This window comes from Corvus kubaryi, unplaced genomic scaffold (genome assembly GCF_017639235.1).
Source record: "Corvus kubaryi isolate FWS band 111438036 unplaced genomic scaffold, C.kubaryi_AGA036_p1.0 split1-131, whole genome shotgun sequence".
Lineage (NCBI taxonomy): Eukaryota > Metazoa > Chordata > Aves > Passeriformes > Corvidae > Corvus > Corvus kubaryi.
The window spans coordinates 30,132,846-30,147,535 of NW_024582073.1; the positions used below are offsets into that span (position 1 = coordinate 30,132,846).

The 14,690-nt window shown below is 61.5% G+C and overlaps 1 protein-coding gene across 11 annotated transcripts; it reads left to right on the forward strand.

The window, feature by feature from the left end:
- Nucleotides 1-1,428: 1,428 nt before the first annotated feature.
- LOC121676701 (protein O-GlcNAcase-like) lies at nt 1,429-14,075 on the forward strand. Of its 11 annotated transcripts, none has more exons than XM_042053571.1 (18): nt 2,253-2,390; nt 4,193-4,244; nt 5,416-5,513; nt 6,033-6,163; nt 6,621-6,792; nt 7,075-7,173; nt 7,449-7,733; nt 7,835-7,963; nt 8,450-9,264; nt 9,451-9,627; nt 9,711-9,885; nt 10,188-10,244; nt 10,888-10,973; nt 11,185-11,289; nt 12,127-12,218; nt 12,600-12,792; nt 12,873-13,044; nt 13,343-14,075. In XM_042053571.1, exons 1-18 carry the CDS (start codon nt 2,351-2,353, stop codon nt 13,477-13,479), a joined length of 3,015 nt encoding a protein of 1,004 aa, XP_041909505.1. In that variant the 5' UTR covers nt 2,253-2,350; the 3' UTR covers nt 13,480-14,075. The 11 variants fall into 11 exon arrangements, with proteins under 11 accessions (XP_041909503.1, XP_041909504.1, XP_041909505.1 ...); XM_042053574.1 differs by having other exon boundaries at nt 8,450-9,186; XM_042053567.1 differs by having other exon boundaries at nt 8,450-9,152; nt 9,192-9,627.
- The last annotated feature ends 615 nt before the right edge of the window (nt 14,076-14,690 follow it).

Genomic DNA, 14,690 nt, shown 5'->3' on the forward strand with positions numbered 1-14,690 from the left:
GCCTATGTGCACACCTGTGCGTGATTGCGAACACGTGTGCATGCATGAGTGTGAACGCCTGTGTGCACACCTGTGCGTGTGCGTGAGTGTGAACACGTGTGTGCATGTGCGTGAGTGCGAACTGGTGCACACACGTGTGACACAGGCGTGTGCTATCACTGGAGATGGGAAAACCTGCTCGGATGGGCTGAGGATAAGTGAGGGCCATGTGGGCAGTGGACAGGGGATAGGTGAGGTTTCACAGGACGGGAAAAAGGAGTGATGTCTTTGCTAGGAGAAAAAAGCAAGTGGAGAACTCGAGGCTGCTTAGCTCAAGTTCATAGTCCAAGAAAACCGTGGAATAAATAGCCAGGTGCTCCCAGAGAAAGCAGAGGAAGGAAGGAATCACAGCAAACACCTGTGTATGCACAGCCCTGCGCAACTTCATTCTCTGACTGTCCATGTGGATGGGGTAATGCCATCCATACCTCTCTGCCTCCAACTATGCCATGTCCCCAGGCCCCGAAGCCACTCCAGGGGCACTGGGCTGCTCTCAGTACTGTCCCTGCCATGGCTGGCCACTCCAGCCTGCCCCAGCACCCTTCTGCAGGCTCAGGTTTGAGTCCAGCATTCCCAGCAGCAGGTGGGACAGATGCTGGCTGTGAGGCAAAGAACAAGGACGAGCACAGCCAGGTGCTCCCTGCACCTGGATGGCCCAGCCTAGTGGCACTCTGATGGCACTGTGACCCTGCCAGGTCACTGGTGGTCAGTCACTCTCAGGCTTCTTGCTGCTTTGATGGCCCAGGCACCATGACTCAGTTTCCTGACACAACATAAACCTGCAAAGGGAAGAGGGAGAAGCCACAGATCTTGGTTTTCCAGGCCCTGATGCCCATTTCTCCACCCGTGGTTTTGATGAAACAGCTGCAGGCGGAGACAGCTGCTGGGAGAGACTTGGCAGTGCCTGGCTGCAGGGGTGAACCTCTGCACTCTCTTAGCTCCATCCCTCACACTTGCATAGTAACAAAATTGTGCCGGTGTCCTGGTTTAGGAATGCTATTCCCCAATTTAGTGTTCCCATTGAAACATCCCAGACCACCTGCTCATGCCCTATCCTCCCCCCGAGGCAGGACGGAGAGGAGAGTTGGAGGCACAAAAAGTAAAGGTCACACAGGGTGAGATAAGAGCCATTTACTAGCAACAGCAATAGGATGTAACCATAGCAGTACCAATAACAGAGTGTACAAGACAGGCGAACGATCAGACCGCAAACCCTGGCAAAACAGTGGCGTCAACAAACAGGGACAGTGGTCTGAAAAAGGGCAAAATGATTTGGTGGTGTCAAACACCTCGGCTCGCGTGTAGGCAGGGCCCCGTGATGTGCAGCTGCAGGACAGGGAACTCATGACGTGGCAGCACGTCTGCAAACCACAGCCTGCGGGACGGAGACAACCACGAGCCAGACGAGCGTCAGCAGCTCAGAGCAGGGTGGCACAAGGCAAACAGCCTGACACAGGCAGGCAGGTGAGTCACCTGCAAGGCACATGGACCGGCCTGATGGCACGGACCAGGAGAGGGAACGCACCGTAGGCCTGGCACGAGGGTGTGGCCAGGGCAGGTGCCAGCTCAGTGGTGAACACAAGGGGATAATGACACTCGACCCCTCGGGAACAACTCTGGGGCTGTGGGGTCCCGGGAAGCTTCAAAGGCAGGAGAAGGAAGCGTCCTCGGGCTGCACCGGGAGAACCCCCGCAGCTGGGGACGCGGGGGAGCCGGGGCTGGCGCGGGCACAGTGCCCGGGAGCGGCGGCGGCTGCAGCGCCGGGGGCTCCGGGCCGGGGGCTCCGAGACTGCGGCTCCGAGCATCGCCTCCCAGGGGCTCCGCACAGATTTCGGGCAGCCCCCGCTCCGCCCCCGCCCCGGCCCCACCCGCGGGGCCGCCCCCTGCGCTGCGGCGAGCGCGTCCCCGCGGGGAGGGCGGGCGGTGGAGCCGCCCCTGCGCGAAGCCCTCCGCGCACCCTCCATCGCCTCCCGCGAACACTCCATCCCCCCGCAGACATTCCACCCCTCTGCGCATCCTTCCATCCCCTCCCGCCAACACTTCATCCCTCCCCGCGCACCCTCCGCCCCCTGCGCACCTTCCATCCCTCCCCGCGCACCCTCCACCTCTGCGCGCCCCCCATCCTTCCGCGCACTCCTTCAACCCCCGCTCCCCCTCCATCCCTCCCGAGCACTCGTCCGCCCCTCCGCGCATCTCTCCACGCATTCCTCCGTCCCCCCGCGCACTCCTCCGTCCCTCCGCGCATCACTCCGTCCCCCCTCCGCGCACCCTGCGCCTGCCCCCGCGCCGGCAGGGCCGCTCCTGCGCGGGGATGGCGGCGCGGCCGCGCTTCCTCTGCGGCGTGGTGGAAGGTAGGTGCCTTCGGGGCCGCGGCTGGGGCCGGCGCCCGACCCGCTCGGGCATTACAGGGGCTGGTCCCATCCACCCGAAGTGAGCCGGGCCGGGAAGGGCCCCAGGCTGTGGGGGAGGCAGGAGTGGGGCTCTTGCACGGCTCCCCATCTCTGCCGGGGGTCTGGAGCAGCACCCCTGGGATGCTCCCAGCTCTCCCCAGAGCCCCGCTGAGCCCCGCAGCCACACCAGCAGAGCTGACCTCCCCAGAGGGGCACAGGGACCCTCTGCTCGGGCTCCAGAGCTCTACACGAGGTTCTCGGCTGTCCTGGACTCAGGGGCAGCTTCCCGGTGTGCCCCACCTGCCCACCCTGCCCATGGGCAGCAGTGCAGGTCCCGTGCCCAGAGCTGGCTCTGTGCTTCTCCCTCCCCACATCCCCAGCTCCTTTTGGAGCTGAGCCAGGCCTGGCAAAATCATCTGCCCTTCTCCTGGCAGCACAGTACCCCCCTGAGGGCCACTGCCCACTGCCTCACCTGAGAGGAAGCTGGGGCACCATGCAAATAAATGTAAAATAAACAGGAAATGCAGGGGTGGAGAAGCTGACATGAGTCAGACAAGAATCATCGATATAGCAGAGTTGACCTGGGAAAGAGGACAGGGATGCTGCTGGCAAAGCCATTCCAGGAGAACACTGCTGGCAGGGCGTGTGCAGGACTGAGTGTCCTCCTTGCCAGCCCACATCAGTTCACAGCAACATGTGCTGTGAAAGTGTCACTTGCAGGTGCCATACAGGGACTCTGGGGACCTCGCTGTGATCTCGAAATAGCAAATTATTTACCACAGAAATAACTTTGAAATGTTTGCTGGGATTCTCAAGTGGCCACAAATTTGGCCCCGTGTATGGTGGGGGATGGATAGCAAGGTGACTATAACTTATTTCAAAGTATATGGAATAACCATGTAGGTGTTCAAGCAGGTAGAAAATCTGTCTGCAGAGAGAAGACAGATGGAGAGTGGGTGTTGCTGTGGTGCAACCCACCTCACCACTGCCCAGGGCTGGTGCTGGGGGTTGCAGGGTGGGCTCCTGCCAAAGGGAGCCAAGGAAATGAGGGCAGATGAGCTCTGGGACACTCAGGTGCTTTGGGAAATGCAGGTGCTTTCCTGGGTGACACTGGCCTCGTGCCAGACACCGAGAGCTGATCCCTTCTCCCAGCTTAATGGAGTTAGTGCAGCCTGCGCCTGTGCACCGCCCAGTTTTGGGAATGCCGTCACTTCCCAAGTATCTGCTCCCCTTGGCCTTGGCTGCTGGAAGGTGCAGTGATTGACTCAAAAGTTGCCCGCGATGCAGAGAGAAAGCAGGAAGATGCCTTGATGGCCAATTGCCATCACCGTCCAAGATGTAATGGATTTTCCATGAGACTTCACGTTGCAGCTGCCAGATCTTGCAGAGACTTGAAGTGGCTGAAAGTTCTTCTCTTGCTAAATCTCCCATCTGTGCTGGGACACTGACGGGTTCCCCTTAACCTCTGCTTTGAGGAGCTGTCAAATCTGCATCTCTCCAAACCCATTTATCTGCCTGTCCCCAAGGGAAAGGGCTTGTGTTCCACTGGATATCCTTTCTCCCTGGCCTTGCAGACAACTCTGCACCTCCCAGGGCTTCCTACACACAGAAATATGAAGGGTTCTTCCTTGGAAGTGGTCCCAATGGCGGAATGGGTGCTGCATGTCCAGCAGAGCATCTCTGCATTCAGGGATAGCACAGACAGAGACTGTTTTAAGGCACTAACAACTACATTTTGCCCTTTTTTCCCCTCCCTTTTACAGGTTTCTATGGGAGACCGTGGTCAATGGATCAGAGAAAACTTCTTTTTCAATGGCAAGTACCCCGAATTTTCCTCTCTGAAGGGACGGTGGCATCGAAAGGGGCTCATGCTTCTTCAGTGTCCCCCTGTCGCAGCGCTCGGGAAGGATCCGCGCTTGGCCGGGCCGTGGGTGCCGCGGGACAGACGGACGGACGGACGCGGGGCCGCCCCGTGCCAGCAGATGGTGCTGGGGCTCCACTCATCCTGGTGCAGCCCCGTGTGGGTACGCTGGCCGCGTCCCCGCTGCCACCAGCAGTGAGCGAAGACACCAGGCGGGCAATTCCAGCCTGCCCGGGCTCGCTGGAGCTGGGCTGAACCCTGTGGGAACGAGGGCATCACTCCATCCTGAGCACAGGTGGCTGCTGTGTCCTGAGGCTGCCACCCCTGCCTGGTGTGGGTGGCCCTGCTGTGTCCCCGTGAGTCCCCATGCCTGTCTGTGCGTCACCCCATGTCCCAGTGATGGAAGGATGTGCGCAGGATCCGTCACTGGGATGGGAGTTGATCCATGCAGCTCCTCTCCAAGCAGCTGGTGCCCGTGCACAGGCCATCCCTGCACAGGAATGAGCTGCACTGACAGGACCTGCCACCAATGAACTGGGCCTTTGCAGGGCCTCCCGTGGGCAGTGCAGTGGTGACAGTGTGGGCAGTGCCCTGGTGACTGCATGGGCAGTGCAGTGGTGACAGTGTGGGCAGTCACAAGTGTAATTAAGGACCAGAGTGCAGGGACCAGAGATGTGGGTACAGAAAAATGGAAGGAAAACAAGCTGTGATGTTTTAAAGTAACTCAGGAATGAGAAGGTCTAATGGGGGCCTTGTCTGGTGCTGGACTGGGATGTGTTCACATGGTGGCACATGAGAGTGACATGTCCATCGGTGTTTTTCTTATCTGGAAAGAAACAAGACAAGGGACTTTTATCACGAGATACCTGAAGTGCTTCCTACTCTGTTGACCATGGGAAAATGTAAAATAGTTTCTGCTGAGGAGGATAAATAAAAGCAAATGAATATATCAGATGGCTTCCATACAGGAGTGCCAAAAGAGGGAGGTGTCTGCCCTCCCGGGGGGCACGTCCTGCTGCTCTCTGACACAAACCTTAGAGCTCAGCTGGCTGAGATTTCTGTCTCCATGTGGCCGTGCAAAGAGCCCGTGTGGAACCTGGCTGACCCCTTGTTCTCCCTGCACAGGCTGCAACGCCAGGGGCTGAACTGCTACATGTACGCGCCCAAGGATGAGCTGAAGCACCGGCTGCTCTGGAGAGAGCCCTACACAGAGCATGAGGCAGGTAGCGGCTCTGCTGGGCCCCACGGGGGGCTGCAAGCATCCCGGGTCCCTGAGAGGGTAGCATGGGCTGTGCCCCAGCTATTTCCATCCTGCCAGGACCCTGCCCATTGCATGGAGGCCCCCAGATCTTGCCAAGCGCAAGAAGATTCCCAGACCGTGCCCATCATATGGAATTGCCTAAGGAACCACCCAGCATGGGGAACTCCCCATGTGGGTCTCTGGCAATGTGATCTCTGGCCCGTACACCCTTGTCAAAAGTCCTCTGTGTCCTGAGGGAGTGGAAATGGTCTTCCTGGAGCCTCTCCCCTCCCAACGACCTCAGCTTCTTCCTTTCAGACTGCTGGGGTTCTCCCTCCATCCCTTGTCTTGCTCCATCCCCTGTCCTGCTCTACCCCGTCCCCCTTCACACCTTGTCCCCCTTCACACCTTGTCCCCCTTCACACCTTATCCTGCTCCATCCCTTGTCCTCCTCCATCCCGTGCCTCCCAGTTCTCACAGACCCCCTGTGCTCTGTCCCCAGCCCGCATGCAGTCTCTCATCGAAGCTGCCCAAGAGCAGGGTGTGGAGTTTATTTTCGCCATTTCTGCTGGCCAGGACATGGTGTTTTCCAGCGCCGGGGATCGGCTCCTGCTGCAGCAAAAACTCAGGCAGGTACCGTGGGCCATTCCTTCATCCCACTGCTCCCAGGCAAGGGGCACATGTGTGGTTCCTGTGCTCACCCCATGGGCTGGTGTGGGGGTGTAAACCTCTCCTGCTGCTGCACAGAGGGAGCAGCTCTCAGGTGCCCGGTGGCCAATGTGCTGTCCCTGTCATGGTGACAGAGAGCTGAAGGCTCCATGGATGCCTGACGGGGGCAGGAGATGGACTAGCCAAGCCCCAGAACTTGCTGAGCAGCACTGAGGCCTGGCACAGGCTGGAGCTGAGCCCCAGGTCCCCAGGGAGGGCAAAAGAGCCACTGGCATGGTGGGGTTGCTCCATGGGCAGCTGCTACTCCCATGGCACAGCCCAGGCAGGAACTGCCCCATCTGTGCTGTGCCCAGATGCCTCTCTCCAGCCCCTTGGGGCTCTCTGGTGCCCAGGGATCCCAGCAGCCCCTCTGTGCCCACAGGTGGCTGCCATGGGGTGCTGCTCCTTCGCGCTGCTCTTTGACGACATCGACCCCTGCATGTGCCAAGCTGACAGAGATGTCTTCCCCTCCCTGGCACAGGCTCAGGCCTCTGTGGCCAACGAGGTCTACCAGGAGCTGGGCCAACCCTCCGTCTTCCTCTTCTGTCCTACAGGTACTGCCCGCAGCGCTGCAATCCCAGCCCCCCAAACCAGGGAGTCCCCTCACACTGGGATGCCCTTTGGCTGCACCCAGCCCCTGTCCCTGCTGAGAGCTGAGTGCCCTGGCCGCCCCCACAGCTCTCCCTGGACTCCTCACGCTCCTGGGGGAGCTATGGACATTTTGGGACTAAGACAGGACCAGGCTGCAGCAGGGCCCCAGCCCCTGTCCATGATCCCGGCAGCCTTTCCTCTCCTGTTCCCCCAGCCCTCAGGGGATGCTCTGTGCTTTCTCCCAGAATACTGCAGCTCGCTCTGCTCTCCCAGCCCCAGCCAGTCCTGCTACCTGCAGACCATCGGCCAAGAGCTGCTCCCAGGGATCGGTGTCATCTGGACAGGTGAGCACCAGGACCAGCTCTGGGTGCGTGGCCACGTGCAGTGTCTGCAAACCCTGTGGCCACGGGCTGTCCTGGGAGAGCCACCAGCAAGTGACCCCACTGTGGTGCCTCATATTGGGGTGTGCAGCCCCAGCCAGGCAGGAGTTTGAGCTGAGGGTCTGCTCTCCTGGCTTGGGAGTGTGGGTGGGGAGACCCAACCCACATCTCTGTCCCTGTCCCTGCTGTGTGTCCGATGGACCCTGTGTCCCACGTGTGTTCCCGCCCTGATGCTGCAGGCCCAAAGGTGGTGTCACAGGAGCTCTCAGCAGTGCTGCTGGAGGAGGTGGAGGCTGTCCTGAGGCGCTGTCCCATCATCTGGGACAACCTCTACGCCAACGACTATGACTGCAGACGTGTCTTCCTGGGCCCTTACATGGGGCGTGCTCCTGGCCTCATGTCCAGGCTCCACGGGCTGCTCCTCAACCCCAACTGTGAGCTCCAGGCCAACTTTATCCCCATACACACACTGGGCACCTGGTTTCGGAGCGAGCTGGGGAGCTGTGCCCACCCTGACCACGCAGGTACCTGGCCCCAGTGCCCATTGCTGCCCATCCTTGCCCAGCCCTGAAGCTTTCCTGCATGGAACCAGGGCTGCCCAGGCTGATGAGCTGCAGTTCCTTAGGAATGGAGGCAGTGGCAGCCCTGGGGGACAGCCAAGGTGCTCAGGATAGGAGCTACAGCCCCCAGGAAGCCTTGGAGCTGGCACTGTGTGACTGGGTGGCCGAGATAAACCAGCAGGCCTTGGAGCCAGGTAGGCAATGGATCTGCACGTGCAGCATCCCTCAATCCCTGGAGCACTGGATTGGCTCTGCCAGGAGCTTGGTGGGCGCGGGGTGAGGGAGCCCCAGCCTTGCCCATCTGGAGGGTCTCTGGGGCTGGTGTGGCAGCAGGGCCGTGCATGCCGTGGTGGGCAGGTGTGAGTGTCCACCCTGCCGTGCTGCCCCATCGGTGCTCCTGCCATGGCCACAACCTGGAGAGGGTTTTCTTGGCTGGCAGCACTGAAGCCTGCGCCAGCTCTGGAAGAGGGGGTCAGCCAGGGGTGAGCTTGGTGTTTTGCAGTGTTTGCCTCTGCAAAGCCACAGCCTCACCAGCTCCAGGGGCCTGAACTCGAGCCCAGGGTTCTGGCAACTCATCTCCTGCCAGCTCGGGGATGGAGCTCCCCAGCACTGTCCTGCTCCATGAGCAGAAGTTTCCATGCAGCTGCCAAAGGGGCTTCCCTCTTGTTCCATTCTGCCAGGAGGAAGGACCCCAGGACACCCCAGTGTCAGCCTCAAGGGAGGACCAAGGCTGCAGCCTGGCACAGAGCGAGGACAGGAGGTCACTCCCGACCCTCAGCCCCACAACTCTGCTCCCGGTGGGGCAGATCAGCACAGCCCCAAGCCCTGTGGAGTGGCACCAGAGGAGGGGTGCAAGGAGGTGACCTCGGAGCCTGAGAAGGACAGCGGGAGCAGGACACCCACTGGCGGTCAGCAGGGCCCTACAAGGGCTGGGGACCAGCTCGCCACGGAGAGTGGGGAGAGCTGTGAGCCCTCCTCTGCTCTGCCCAGTGTGGCTGGGAGTGCCCAGTCTGCAGGAATCCCAATGGCCACTGAGACTCCCCCCAGTCCAGGCCCCACCACGAGCTCCAGCAACGGGGCCACCACCAGTCAGAACATTTCCTCGCCCACCAGTGATGCCAGGACAGGGAGTGCCAGCCCCGCCCAGTCTCTGAGCAGCACCCAGCCTGAGGCCATCAGGACTGATGTGCCCCAGACACCCCCAGGGCCTGAGGTTGGTGACAGCCCTGCCCTCCCAGCCCCACTGACTGATGAGGTTGGTGCTAGCCCTGGTCCCATGGCACCAGTGACCCCAGAGGAGGCTGGGTCTGGCCCCATGGCACCACTGACCCCAGAGGAGGCCAGGACCAGCCCCACATCACAGATGACCCCAGAGAAGGCCAGGACCAGCCCCATGGCACCAGTGACCCCAGAGGAAGCCAGGACCAGCCCCATGGCACCAGTGACCCCAGAGGAGGCCAGGACCAGCCCCATGGCACCACTGACACCAGAGGAGGCTGGATCCAGCCCCATGGCACCAGTGAGTCCAGAGGAGGCTGGGTCTGGCCCTGTGACCCCCAAGGAGACCAGGACCAGCCCCACATCACAAGTGACCCCAGAGAAGGCCAGGATCAGCCCCGTGGCATTGGTGACCCCAGAGGAGGCTGGGTCTGGCCCCACGGCACTGATGACCCCAAAGGAGGCCAGATCCAGCCCTACAGCACCACTGACCCTGGAGGAGGTGCGGATGCTGGTGGAGCTCTTCTACCTGCCCTACCACCATGGAGCTCTGGCACAGGATCTCCTGGAGCACTTTCGGTGGCTGCGGGCAAACAGCCTCAGCGTGGGGGTCCCGGCCACGGCACTCGATGCCTGCGGGGTAAGGCTGGTCCTGGTGCTGCTGCAGCAGGGTGGCTGCCATGGCGTGTGTCCCTAGGTGGCTGACACCTGGTGTGTCTCCAGGGCACGCAGTGGCGAGGCCGGGCTCAGTCTTTCCAGCTGCTCTGCGCACGAACGTGCCGCCTGCACAGCCGCTTCGTCAGCACCGCCGGCCGGGCGCTGCTCTACGACCTGCACCCCTACCTCTGGGACATCCGCAACATGCTGCTGGCCGCCAGTGCCTTTGTCCTCTGGCTGGGTACGTGGCTGATGCCAGCCCTGCCAGCCCCTGCCAGTCCCTGTCACACCTATCCAAACCCAGCTGAGTCGGAGTGCAGGACTCTGTGGCACTGGGGCACATCCAGGGCACCCTGATGCTTGTTCTCTGGGGATCCACTGCTTCCCCACTAAGGAGGTGAAGGTTTCTGGGACCCACCCCAGAGATCTGGGGTTCCAGTGTCCAGCTGGGGGTGCCAGGGTTCCTTCTGGGAGTGCACCTCCCCTTGACCCCTTTTCTGCGGCTGATTTGTGTCCTGTGCTAACCCCTTCACCTCTTTGCAGATGGTCACCTGCTCTGCGACCCCGACCCCAAGGGCACCTGGGGGAACTGCTTTGGCTGTAAGTATGGACACTGCCCTAGCTCACCCCTTACCAGCCCCAGCCCCACAGCAGCAGCCAGCACTCGCCATCAGGCTGTCCTTCCCCACACTCTGCCTGCCGAGCCGAGCAGGAATGGCCCTGGGAATGACACAGCGGGGCAGGATGAGGCACTGCTGCCAGGGACAGGGCAGTCATTGGAGTAGATCTTCACCATATCTCACAGTCATTTCTAGGATATGGTTCCTCAGCCCTTTTATCCCAAAGACCCCAGAGCCTGTGTGGAAGAAGGGTTCTGGGAGCAGTAATGCCCTTGGTGACAGAGGTGGAGCTGTTTTTTCAATGCCTGTGCATCGCTTTGCACAGTTTTCCTCTGGTTTAGGGTTCCCTGGTTGCTTTGTGGGCCTTGTGACCTCTTAAAAACCAAGAACTGTTACCAGGTGATGACCTGAGCAGGTCTCCAGTGTGAGAGGGAGCCGTGTACCTTGAGCCCCTTCCTCGGGGACGCAGCCATGCAGGGCACGTTCCCACTGTCTCAGGCTGCACAGCTGGGGAACACATCCTTGGAGCTGTGACAGCAGGGATCTGCCTGGCAGAGGCTGACCTCCCTTTGCCTAGCAGGTTTTTGTTCACCTCATGTGTGTCTGTGTCCTGCTGCTTCCAGGGTGCCAGAGTATCACTGCCCCGATCCTGCTGGGGAGGGACGCCGAGCCCTGGGCGCGTCGTGGGGGCCTCTTTGGAGAGCTGCAGGTGAGGGTGTCTCCCTCCCTGTGGGGGCTGAAGGAACCATTGGGAAGCCAATATCCCAACTCTGCTGTTGAGCTGCTGCAAGCTTGGGAAGGCAGAGCAGCCCCAGGCCTCTGCACCTGGGCTGCGGTTCCTGGGATTTCGGGAGTCTCAGAGCCACCCTCCTGCTGCCTCCAGGATGCCAGGACCACCTGATGGACTGTATCTCTTCCAGGCACTGCTGCCCGTGGGGAACAGCTGTGACCTCTTCTACCATCCACCCCCGCTCTTCCCATCCAGCCAGCTGTACCTCCTGCGCCCGCTGCTGCCCCTGGACAAGGTGGGAGCCGTGGCATGGAGGGGTGTCCTGCCAGAGCCTTTGCGTGGCTTGTGCTGCCCTTAAAATGATGAGTTATGGGTTCATCTGCTGCTGACCCCAGGCTGAGCTCCCAGTGTGGGGTGACACAGGTGGGGAGGGACCTCGGGTCCAGCTCTGCTCAGAGCCAGCTGGCCTGGGGCAGCTCTCGGGGCTGTGGTCAGCATGTCGGACCATGGGCTGGAGAATGTGCTGTGGCCTCAGCAAACCCACCTCTCTGTGACAGGGGCCTGGCCAGACCTCACTCCCTCACCCTGCTCCTCTCCAGCTCAAGGAAAGGCTAACACCACAAATCCAGGCACCACAGACACGAGTGCAGCTCATCTGTTCAGGCTGAACCTTGACAACAACAAAGTCTGTGTCCAGTGAAACCCTGAGAGGAAAATCCAGCTGAGCCCATCGGCCTGTTGCAGGAACAGGCACAGCAGGGCACGGTCCTGCCCCTGTTGTTGGGTTATCAGGGCAGCCTCCCCTTTCAGGAGCAAGGCTTTTATCAGAATGTTTGCAGCAGCAAACTCAACTGTGACCAAGACAGGACATTTGGGGATGTCCTGCTGTGCTCAGGCTCTCTGGTGACCTGAGTTTCAGTGTTGTTTTTGGTGCCATTCTGGCTGCTTTGAGCATGCTCCGGCCTGGGGCTGTCTCTGCAGCGGCTGCTCTCAGGATGCCTGACCGGAATGGCAATTTCTGGTTTGAAGGCTGGCTGTGCTGTGGTGATGAGCCCGAGGCCAGCAGAAGGTGGTGGCTGGCATTGTGGCACGGCAGGCACAGACAGGGCTGACATGGGTCCGGGTCTTCCAGGGAGAGCTTTACCGCATGTGCCGGGAGAGTTTGGACTGTGATCCCAAAGTGGCAGAGATCCTCGTGGCCCACCCGGATCTCCTCGGTGACAGGTGAGATGTAGCCCTTTGGACTGTGCTGACCCTGGACACGTGCTGGGTGATGCAGGGCTGGGGAGTGAGGCAATGGCCTCTCGGCATTCTTTTGGGGACCAGCTTTGCCCCATGGCTGACAATGGCCTCACTGAGGGGGGCAGGGAGGGACACCCCCATGCTGATGTCCAGCAGGGTCACGGCAGCCACTGTTAAAGATGTCCAGCCTGGATGCTGGAGGCTGCAATGGCTCCCGTTGGCTGAGGGTTTCTAGCAGGGATCTCAAAGGGGTGGTCAGTGGGTGCTGGGTGCTGTCCAGCTGGGGCATGAAGGACGAAGCTGCTCTGAGGTTTCCCAGGGGCTCCAGGCTCAGCTGAACCATGCTCCTGCTCTGCCTGGCAGACTCCTGGGCAGCTTCCTCAGCCTGAGCCCCGAGTACACCTTTGTGCTGGAGGATGAGGGTGGCCCGTGTGGCTATGCAGCCGGAGCGCTCCACGCCGAGGGCTTCCTGCAGCAGCGAGACAGCAGCTGGCTGCCGGCCATACGGCACAAGTACCCCCCAGACCTGGGCACAGGTGGCCCAGCTCTGGGACAGGTGAGGGGACACCTGGAGCAGAGGGGAGCGTGGATGGGAGAGGTGGAGGGGGTTCCCTCACTTGTGCTTGTCTCCTGCAGGATGCCCTGGAGGAAGCAGTGCTCTTCTTCCATGCAGAGCCACTGGCTGTGCCCCAGCCCGTGCTGAGACGTTTCCCCTCCCTGGTACAGCTGGGCACGGCCCCCCGCGTGCTGGACGTGGGGGCCAGTCGCAGCCTGGCCCTCTGCCTGCTGAGCGCACTCAGGGCCAACGGTGAGCATGACCTCCGAGTGCTGGCCCTTCATCCAGCACAACCCCATCCCAACTGCTCCCTCACCCACCAGAGCTGGGAGCTGGCCCCTCTCTGGTGGAGAGCAGCCCCAGCTCCCAGGCACTGTCCCCTCCCTTTGCACTGGGGGAAATGACTGGGACATGTCTCAGGGCATCACAGGGGCACTCTGTGCCAAAGGGGCAGTGGAGAGACCAATCCCCTTACGGAGGGGATCCCTGTCACTGTGCCCCAGTCCCAGCACTGGGGTTGTGGTGCCCTGACCTCTCACCTCCCTTCCAGGGTCACGGGGAGTGTTCTGCCAGGTCAGTGACACCGACCGGCAGCAGCTGAGCTTCTACAGCAAACTGGGCTTTGTCGCCCTGCCGGTGGCCTGGGGCAGCTCTCCCGGCACTCAGCTCCTGGGACGTCTCCTCTGATGGGGCACAGGGAGCCAGTGCCCCAGGACAGGCTGGTTCCCCAGGCCAGGCTGACCGCCCATCCCGCACAGCGTCGGCCTGAGCAAGCGGGAACAGAGGGGCACCTCGAGCAGACCAGGTACAAGTGAGAGGGGACACGGCCTGGGGGTGAGCAGGATGTCACTGGGATGTGTGCAGGGCTGTGAGGTACCTGGGTAGCAGAGAGCTATTTCTGCCACTCAGGGGATTGGGCCACCTCTATGCCACCCCAACTGGTCCTGTTTGCTGGGTACCCTCCACCTTTGCTGGGGAGCCAGGCTGTCTGCAGGCCCCCAGGCCTGCGGGAGCCCATGGGCAGTGTCTGGGTTGGTGGTCCCGGAGCACAGCACGGTGCCTTAGTGCTACGGGAGTGTCCCTGTCACGCAGGCTGGGCTGCCCAGCTCTCTCCATCCCCTGTGTGGCCTGAGGCTGATGCTGGGGCTGGCTCTCAGCACCGAGGACCTGCTTGTCTGTAATGGATTGATCTGGTATGGGATGCGGTGAGGCAGCCTCTATTTTTGTGCCTGGGGGCTGAGGGAAGCGCTGTCCTTGGCAATAAAGCGTTTGCTGGGCTCTCACCATGGCTCGTCTCTTGGGGGAAAGTGTTGGGGTGCCAGCACGTCCCTCTCACACCCTCATGCCCTCTCACACATCCCACACCGGCTGTTGCTACAGTCAGTCTTGTGTCACCTCAAACAAAGCAGCTCCCCACACACCCACTTCCCCAGCTGCTCCCCGGCTTCCCCCTGCTCTGCACTCCGGGAAGGTGCTCCAGCCTCTGGCAGTGTGAGCTCACGGCCCCAGCCCTGTAGGGCTTTCCTGCGGGATGGGACCCCCGGGCTTGGGCCTCCCCTATGGGTCTGGGCGCCACAGCCAGCCCAGGACAGGCAGGATGACCAAGGAGGGGGCATCTGTCCAGCCACCCAACTGCAACCCCTGGAAAAGAGCTGCCAAGGACAAACCATTCCTGGCTGTTTCCCTCCCTTGCCCTTCGGAGCTGGCTGCCCCGGCCCCGGGGTGAGCAGAGGGCTGGCTGGGGTCGGGGCGGCCAAACCCCGGGAGTGGGGGCTCGGCTGGAAGCTCCTCGCGGCCCCAGGAGCGGCCGGGCAGCTCCCGTGGCTCCGTCCCGGGGGGCCGGGGCCGGCCCTGGAGCCGAGCCCAGCCGGGGCGGGGGCTGGAGCCGGCCTCATCCC